At 42.6% G+C, this 9,613-nt stretch overlaps 1 protein-coding gene across 1 annotated transcript; it reads left to right on the top strand.

The window, feature by feature from the left end:
• Positions 1–88: 88 nt before the first annotated feature.
• On the top strand, positions 89–9,540 carry pks1 (polyketide synthase 1). The gene is made up of 6 exons (XM_021562748.2): positions 89–1,104; positions 1,197–1,350; positions 1,518–1,678; positions 2,556–2,759; positions 2,858–3,039; positions 3,185–9,540. Exons 1-6 carry the CDS (start codon positions 1,047–1,049, stop codon positions 8,666–8,668), a joined length of 6,243 nt encoding a protein of 2,080 aa, XP_021418423.2. The 5' UTR covers positions 89–1,046; the 3' UTR covers positions 8,669–9,540.
• Positions 9,541–9,613: the final 73 nt, after the last annotated feature.

The following is a 9,613-nucleotide window of genomic DNA, read 5'->3' as shown; positions in this document are numbered from 1 at the left end:
TTGTGAGATTTTGGCCGGGATTATTTCAAAGCATTGTTGCAGCACTGTGCTGCTCATAATGTGCCTCACAATTTCCTTAAGGTTTGCATTCATGGTCAACACTGGATTTCAGCTCAAGTGCAAATTAACTTTAAAGGTAGAGTTTGCGATGCACGAAGTAAACGGCAATATTGGACTTCCCTAAAACAACTCGGTGCAAAGCACAAAGTAGAATTTCGGGTGTTTTCTCCCGCAGTTATCATGTTGCAGTGGAGTGCACATATACTGTGAGTGCATTGTCTTTCTATTCTTTGACCTTAATCGACCTGATGTTGGAAAGACGGACCTGAGACTGCACTCTTTCTGTTAGCCAAATTACCCTCAATCACAGAAAACGGTCTTGGATGTCTCCCATCATTTCCTGTCAATGTAGTCATCTTAGTATTGGTTCCCCTTGAGGGAGAAGCCTAGCTCTCCTTCCCCTCGTTAGATGCAATTGGTCTGATATTCTATAGACGACGATGGAACCGTTTTAGTCACCACATCTATTTTATCCGTGTAGTCTGTCTAGGTTTTGTAATAATGATAACTGAACAAAGAGATTTCAATAAAAAGTCTGGGCAACAGAAGAGAACATAAGCATCCATTGTATGCACCTGAACAACTTAACCTCATCTCAAGCCTGCAATTAGTGACTTCTGTTTCAAACTACCCTAATTAAAAATTGCTCAAAAGCTTCTCTAACAAATCAATCTATTGTTGGAGCCCCTGCTCCCTTTGTCTTGATGCATCTGACTGATCAGTGAGACGTTAGTTGATTTATAAAGAGGACCAGGGGTAGAATATGAAAGCTGTGGCAAGAGGACAAACACCGCTCCAACAGGAATGGTTCAGCTGCCAGTAAAGACTGTTTTGCAAAAAATGTGCTTTCGACAAAACTTTGAGGGACTTTGAAACAGCATCCTCCATTCATCACAGTCTTTGGACAGGTCAAACGCATGAAAGACTGTTCTCAAGGTCACATGATTTTACATTTTGTCAAAGGTTGTTTGTAATGAGGTGCAAAGATGGAGGACAACAAAGACGAAATTGCCATAGTTGGGATAGGATGCAATTTCCCAGGAGGTAAGAATGGATCAGATAAGGAGTTGATACATTTCGTATGTCTAAAGATAACACAAGCCAGAGTGATGCTGAATTTTTCCCTTTTGTTTTAGGTGAGGGGCTTGACAATTTCTGGAAGGTTCTATTGGAAGGGAGGAACTGTGTAGTAGACATTCCAGACGAGAGGTTTGACAGCACTTATTGGTATGATCCTGATGATAGCAAACCTGGGAAGACGCAAACAACCAAAGCTGCTCTTATAGATGGGTAAGATATTAAGACATTCTTGCTCTATTCACTTGAAATGTTGTGAAGTTGCATGAATAATATTGAAAAATTGAACTTTCAAAGTGTTTGTTATATTTTACATTAAGACTCGTCTTAATGGTAAGGTAAAGTAGAACTCTGTAATGGGAATCTTGTTTATCTGCCAGGTTTAATGAGTTTGATCACAAGTTCTTTGGCATCACTGAGGCTGAAACGGATTTCATGGACCCTCAGCACAAGCTCCTACTCCAGTGTACATACAGGGCATTAGAGGATGCTGGAATGCCAATGGAGAAAGTCAGTGGGACCAGAACAGGTGTTTACATAGGTAACCATAATGTCAAAAAATTGGTCACAAAAAAAAAGTACATATCCTGAAGAAAATGTTATGCTTGCTAGCTTGTTTTAAAGTTTTTATGGTTGTGAAATAAACTGTGGTAGTGACTGCAGTAGTAATGGTAGTTGGAAAATGTTGGTAGATTGAAAGATTGATTGATTGGATAAGATAGGATAGCCTGAACATGTGAAAGTTGGTTTGGGTATCACTAGCTTGAACGTTTCAAGACTTACTGTTGGCGAGTTATTTAATGGATGTGTATTTATTTATAGTTGCTGGGAAAAAAATGTAAGGATTTGAAGTTAGGCAAGTCTCAATGTTTCAATGGTCTTGTAGCTAATTGGCCAAAAGGAGCAGGACCATTTTGATTATCTACTTCTGTGCAGTATTTCTATGGTTCTCATTCAAACCCACCTTAAATTATACACATTTTAAATGGTTATAGTTCAAATAATATATATAGTATCAAAAACCTTTTGGCAATCAGTCTAAGTAGGGTCAGTCTGAACATCTCAATGTTAATTTGGAGTTGATAACTTAAACAGTCAATGGGCTTATTTTTCCATTGAAATGCATTGGGAGCTCATTTAAATATTATTATATTGCAACCAGCATATTGTTATAGTACAAAAAGTATAAATGCTACCAAAAAGCAATCTAAGTTGGCAGTCTGGGCATTTGGAAGTTGATTTCGTGTTTATAGCTAAAATCGTTTAAACTTTTGAGTGGGCGGAAGACGTCAAATAATTATAAGTATGTAAGAACTCTACAGTTTTGCTTTGTCTTCAGCAAGCACACTTAATTGCAGTGACACAATATAAAGTGGGAGGACAGTGAATAACACTCTGCAATGGATGTGTTCTCACAGGTCTCATGAACAGGGACTATGAGACCCTCCTGAACAACAGACCCAGCACCATAACCCACTACAATGGCACAGGGACGGCTATGAGCGTGGCGGCCAACAGGATATCCTTCATCTTCAATCTCACTGGTCCCTCGTTTGCCATAGACAGTGCATGTTCCTCCTCCTTGGTGGCTCTCCATTCTGCCTGCCAGGCCATCAAGCAAGGTAGTTCTATTCATAATTAACAGAAAGACGTATCATTTTTTTGGCATATTTCAATCATATTATTACCACTTAACTGTTATTCAATCTGCTTTACTCAGGAGACTGTGAAATGGCTCTCTGTGGCGGTGTAAGCTGTATCATAGAGCCGCGAGTCTTTGTCGCTCTCAGCAAGGCAAAGATGATTTCACCTGAAGGCACCAGCAAACCTTTCTCCAGCAGAGCAGATGGCTATGGCAGAGGAGAGGGCTGCGGGATTATTCTGCTGAAGCCACTGAAAAACGTAAGAGTATAATGTTTACTATGTTTTAAATTGTACAAATTTGAAGTTGTTTAATTTTGAACCACATAAATCACAAAGTTCTATTTTGTACCATAAATAAATTGTAACATTACAGCTAATGGTACCCAAATGTATCCTTGAACAGGCTCTGAGGGACTTTGACAAGGTATGGGGCATAGTAAGAAGAACTGCAGTAAACCAAGATGGTCACACGGTCACTCCAATCACCAAGCCATCCATGGTCCAGCAGGTAGAGCTACTACACAGAATCTACTCGGCAGAGTCTGACCTGTCATCTGTCCAGTACATAGAGGCTCATGGGACTGGAACTCCAGTGGGGGATCCCATAGAAGCAGGCAGCATCTCCAAAGTCATTGCCAAAGCCAGACCTCCAGGTTCAGAAACACTCCGCATCGGCTCTGTGAAAGGCAACATTGGACACACAGAATCTGCAGCTGGAGTGGCAGGTCTAATCAAGGTACTCCTAATGATGAAGCATGAAACCATTGTCCCTTCACTGTTCTACTCTGAGGATAGTGCCAGTATCGATGCCAAAGCTCTCAATGTAAGAGTTCCGATCAAAGCAGAGAAGTGGGAAAAAACAGAGCCCATGGCAAGGCTAGCTGGCATTAATAGCTTTGGGTTTGGAGGGACAAATGCTCATGCGATAGTGAAGGAGTATGTGCAAGGCAACAACACCAGATTGACTACTTATGACAGTCCCAAGTTGTTTGTTTTGTCTGCAGCCTCTGAGAACTCATTGGCAATGTCTATCACAGACACATATCAAAGACTTAGCAGAGATAAGCAAACTGACATACTCACTTTGATGTTTACCTCAGCATGTAGGAGGAGCCATTTGAGACACAAATACAGGAAAGCATTTATGACGTCCTCTGTCCCCGACTTAGAGAATCAACTGCAGTGTGCGATGAACAGGAAGCTTGAGCCATCAAGGTCAGATAACAGGTTGATTTTTGTGTTCTGTGGGAATGGAGTGACCTACAGGGGAATGTGTAAGCAGCTTCTGAAAGAGGAGCCAGTGTTCAGAGAAAAGGTCAGAGAGGTTGAGAATCTCTTCCAGAATTACAAAAGTACTGGCATCTCACAAAAGATAGCAAACGATTTTGACAATGATGATTATACCAAGCCAGATGTTGTTCAGCCCCTCCTCTTTGCCATTCAGGTTGGCATTGCCAGTCTCTTCAAGCACTGGGGCATCAAACCAGATGCAATTCTTGGCCACTCTGTTGGAGAGGTTGCTGCTGCCCACTGCTCTGGTCTGTTGTCCCTTGAGGATGCAGTGAAGGTGATCTATTTCCGCAGTACTCTGCAGAGTAAGGTAACAGGAGGGAAAATGCTTGTGGTCAGTAACATGGTTGTGTCAGAGGTCCTGAAAATCCTTCCAATCTACTCTGGGAAGGTTTGCCTGGCTGCTTTCAACAGCCCACAGTCCTGCGCCCTCTCAGGTGATGCAGACGCTATAGACAATATCCATCAAAAGCTGACAGCTTTGTTTAGAGGAAAGAATCTGTTCCTCCGTGTACTGGATGTACCTGCTGCATACCACAGCCATATGATGGATCCCATAGTGGACCATATTGAGGAAAGTATTGGTTCTTTGACAGCGAACAAAATGGATTGTGAGCTTTTCTCAACAGTGACTGGAGACATGTACACCCATGGAGACTTTAGCACAGGGAGATATTGGGCTAGGAATATCCGAGAGCCAGTTTCATTCGAGCATACAATGAAAGCAGCGACCAAAGACCAGAAGAATGTGGTCTTTGTGGAAATAGGCCCTAGAAGGGCTCTACAAAGGTACATCCAGGAGACTCTGGGAAATGACACTATAGTTCTGTCCTCAGTGCAGCCAGAAAAAGATCATGTGACAATGCTGACCACTGTGTCCAAAGTGTTTGAACAGGGGGTCCATGTAGACTGGGACAAGTTCTACGAAGGCTGTGAGGCATCACCAACACCTCTTCCAAGATATCAGTTTGATAATCTGACAAAAGAGGTATATTTTGAGGCTGTAAGACAAGGAAATGAAAAAACAGCTTCCTCTCAACACCCACTGATATCTCAGACAAAGCATGAGAGCAAAGAGCACAAATGCAATCTTTCATCAGATACTGCAGCATATCTCTGGGAGCACAAAAACAATGGTGTTGCCATTGCTCCAGGTGCATTGTATGTTGAACTGGCTTTTGCCTCAATAATGGCAAGTTCAAGACCAAAGATGCCGATTTGCTCGATGCAGCTGAGTGTAACTTTTCACAGCTTGTTTACACTCAGCACAAACTCTCAGAGTTTGAAAGTAGTACTGGAGGCAACCGAGAATGAGACCATGTTTAAGATACAATCTCCCTCAGCAACACACGCATCAGGCACCATTTGTTGTCGAAGTGGACGAACATTGGTTGAGGAACAAACCATTTGCCCGGATGTCATTTTCAAAAGGTGCAAATCCGTGGTAAAGGGGGAGGAGATCTATTCATTCCTCTCCCGTGCAGGTTTTGAGTATGGTCCTATTTTCAGACAGCTGGATGATGTACATTTCGGCGATGAATTCAAGGAGGCGGTGTCAGCAATTAAGGTCTCGGGTGAGGTGCTGAAACAGCTTCATGAGTACTTCCTTCACCCTGTGGTGTTGGACTATTTTCTGCAAATGACTGCTATGGTAGCTGTTGGAGGACTGACCACCAGGCCGGTTTTCCCATCTGCCATTGGCAGTGTGGTAATAGCAGCACCTCTGCAGGAGGACATGATTATGTATCTGAGAGCAATTCAAGAAACCTCAGACTACTTAGATGTTTGTGGTTGCTTTTCCAATAAAGACGGACATGTTTTAGTGGAACTAAAGCATGTGAGGATCTCGTTTTTAGGAAATTGTTCACATGTTGCAGAGTCATTCTTCTTTCACAATGAACTTTTCACCATCACTGACAATACCCATGTAAGCCGTAAACCCAAAGCCTTGATCTTTGAGGACATCCTGGGAGTTGGCACAGCATTGAGGCCATACCTACACCAAACATCATTTTTTGTCTTGAACAGAGAGTTTGGAACCAACCCACAAGTTCGAGACTTAGTGTCTCACTCTCTTCAAGGTGATGCTGGTGTAGATTCACAGGAGGTACTGTTCATGTGGGGTGTACAAGACCTCAGTCATCTGTCGACTGAGATGGCATTGGAATGCTTGGTTGACTGCTGTGAGCATTATCGTCAGATTGTTCTTGCCTTGAAAGAAAACGAGTGTTCCTGCACAATCCGAGTCATAACCTACCGTTCAGCAGAGACGACCGTAGACCATGTCAGTCCTGGTTTTGTCCTGTCCGGCATGACAAGAGCCTGTGCTGCTGAGATACCAGGCCTCTCCTTTCAGCTGATTGACCTTGCTTCTGTGTCAAGTGAAGACATTCAGGCATTGGTTCATGTGATTAACACCAGCAAACACCCAGAGGTCATGATTAGCAGGGGCCAGATATATTCAACAGTGATAGTCCGTACGCCCATAAAAGGGATTGCCAGCTCTGAGGGAACTGTCTACTCTTTGAGTTCTGGGCAGTTCATCCTTCAGACTGCTGATCCATACAGAATGACTAGCTTGTCTGCCATGCCTTGTGATGTAAAGGATAACCACATCCAGGAGAAATCAGTTGAGATTCAGCTCAGTGAGATTTGTGTTCATTCCTCAGACTATTTTTCTGTCAGCGTCTCTGATCTGAACTTTGGCCAGACAATGTACTGGAACAAACATGCTTCTCAGAACCACCAGCTTTTGGCCCTTGACTTCAGTGGCACTGTCACAGCTGTAGGGAAAGGTGTGAGCAAACTGAAAGTGGGAGAGCATGTAGTTTCATGTTATCCTATTGCTGCATCTTCTAAGGTTGTGATTCCTGAAGCAGCATGCTACAACCCGAAGAGGCTCCCATTTCTGAAGGAGGCTCCATGTGTGTCCTACTTTTTGCTGGCATGGGAAATCTTGTACAAAGCGTTACCCAGAGTCAAACAACAGAGAAGGTTGGCCATCATCTCCTCTGTACCTGACTCTGTTCTGCTGAAGGTCTTAACCCAAACGGCAAACAAATCAGGATGGAATGCCATCGTTCTGCCCCAGTTTAGTGGACAACTCCTGAACATTGATCAGTGTAATACATTTGTTGTATTGCCTCCCTTTGATCCATCTGTAGTGGTAAGAATAAGCAGTGGAGCCACAGCAAAGCATATTGTTGTAGTCTGTGACAACCAGGTGTCATCCTCAGCAAACATTTTTGCACATGAGAGTGAACATACACACATCCAAACACTTTACGTGTCAAATGTTTTCCAGAGAGCCAATATAAAGGCACAGAAAACAAAGATCCACAATTGGCTGAGGTCATTACATTTGGATGGTGTATCGCAATCTCTGCAAACCATTACCTTTCAATCGACAGACACAAGAGATCCTCAGCCCACTGCGCACTGTGAGTCCTACTTCAGAGCTAAGGCTGTGTCTCAAGTAGTTTTGGGTCATGCGGATTCAGAAAATACACTATCTGATATCCCTTTGCTAATGAGACCACGGCAGCTCTTTAAGAAGAGTTGTGTGTACATTGTAACCGGAGGGCTCTCGGGTTTGGGACTCGAGACTGTGAAGTTCATTGCTCACAGGGGTGGTGGATGCATTGCAACCCTCTCCAGAAGTCCTATGTCAGCTGAGATGCAGTTGGAGATGGACACTCTCCAGAGGAGATGTGGGGTGTCTATCATGAGTGTCCAATGTGACGTGTCAGTGTCAGGGCAGGTTGTGAATGCAATCACAGCAATTGTACAAATGTTTCCCTCCTGTCCAATCAAAGGAGTGTTTCACAGTGCAGCTGTGTTGCATGATGCTTTGATCGAAACCCTTGACCGATCACACTTCAATGAAGTTCTTCGACCCAAAGTGAATGGGGCATTGAATCTTCACTATGCAACACAGCACAACAAATTGGATTACTTTGTGTGCTACTCTTCCATCTCTTCGTTCATTGGCAATGCTTCGCAGTCTAACTATGCAGCAGCCAATTCGTTCCTGGACACTTTCTCTCATTATCGGCGAAACCTTGGGCTTGCTGGACAGTCCATCAACTGGGGGCCTTTGAACCTCGGTCTCTTGTTGAACAGAGACAATTTCCAAAGGTTTCTCGAGGCAAAGGGCATGATGATAATGGAGGTGTCAGAAGTCCATGAGGCCCTTGAAAAGTGTTTGTTGATGAACAATCCACAGCAAGTCATTTGCAAATTCAACTTCAGAAATCTGAGCAACCACGTTCTCTCCCAAAACGCATCTCTCAGAGGCAGGCTGACAGCTTTGGTCGAGCAAGAACTTGAGAACACCAACATGACAGAACCCATTGTCCAACAGCTTTCCACAGCACATGAGAATGTCAGGGCTATGCTAAGTGAGATCACCAGTGTTAGCATAGATGAGGTAAATGACGACACTGCCCTGTATGCACTGGGTATTGACTCAATGTTGGCTATGACTCTGCAGAATTACATCTTCCAAGAGAGAGGTGTGAATGTTCCCCTGGTTAAACTACTGGATCCAAACACCACACTGTCTACATTGGTAACACTTCTGAAAGAGAGTGGGTAAAACAGCAATGTGTACTAGCAACATTGAAATATTTTACTGAGGGTTTTGGATTATAACACTGTCTAATATAATTTGTATTGGTAAATGTTCCGTTTATTTTAAAGGATGCTACAGTGCCTTCAGAAAGTATTCAGACCCTTTGACTTCCTCCACATGTTGTGACGTTACAGCCTTATTCTAAAATTGATTAAATTGTTTTTTCCCCTCGTCCATCTACACACAAAACCCCATAATAAGAAATTCAATTTTTGCAAATTTGTTACAAATATAAAAAACAGTTAAACCTTATTTACATAGGATTTCAGCCTCTTTGCTATCAGATTCGAAATTGAGTTCAGGTGCATCCTGTTTCCCTTGATCATCCTTGAGATGTTTCTACAACTTGATTGAGTCCACCTGTGGTAAATTCAATTGATTGGACATGATTTGGAAAGGCAGGATCAAGCCAAAGATGAATGGAGCAAAGTACAGAGAGATCCTTGATGAAAACCTGCTCCAGAGCGCTCAGGACCTCAGATTGGGGCAAAGGTTCACTCCCCAAATACAGGGGTGCCAAGTTTGTAATAGCTACCAAAAGTGCTTCAATATAGTACTGAGTAAAGGGTCTGAATACTTATGTAAATGTGATATTTCCGATTTTTTTTTATTTTTAAATTAGCAACAATTTCTGTTTGTTAACATTGCATGTTAACATTTTGTGAAATGGAGGTTTAGAGTTTTGTTGAGTGTGGCTTAAAGTCTAAGTTGCAAAAATACCCCTACTCCATTGATACGAAAAGCTCATTGAATTATCCAGTGACATAATCAAAGCCTGAGGTTTTGTCAACTATATTATACTATATTACCAAGAATAAAGGCACATTTTCAGTCTGCTCCTGTTTTCTTTTAATTTTAGACCATTAAGCTCATTTTGCAGCTGCTTTCAGTCTTTAGCTGTAAACCTTG

This window comes from Oncorhynchus mykiss, chromosome 15, assembly GCF_013265735.2.
Source record: "Oncorhynchus mykiss isolate Arlee chromosome 15, USDA_OmykA_1.1, whole genome shotgun sequence".
In the NCBI taxonomy this organism is placed as follows: Eukaryota; Metazoa; Chordata; class Actinopteri; order Salmoniformes; family Salmonidae; genus Oncorhynchus; species Oncorhynchus mykiss.
This window is presented reverse-complemented; position numbering and strand designations above follow the sequence as displayed.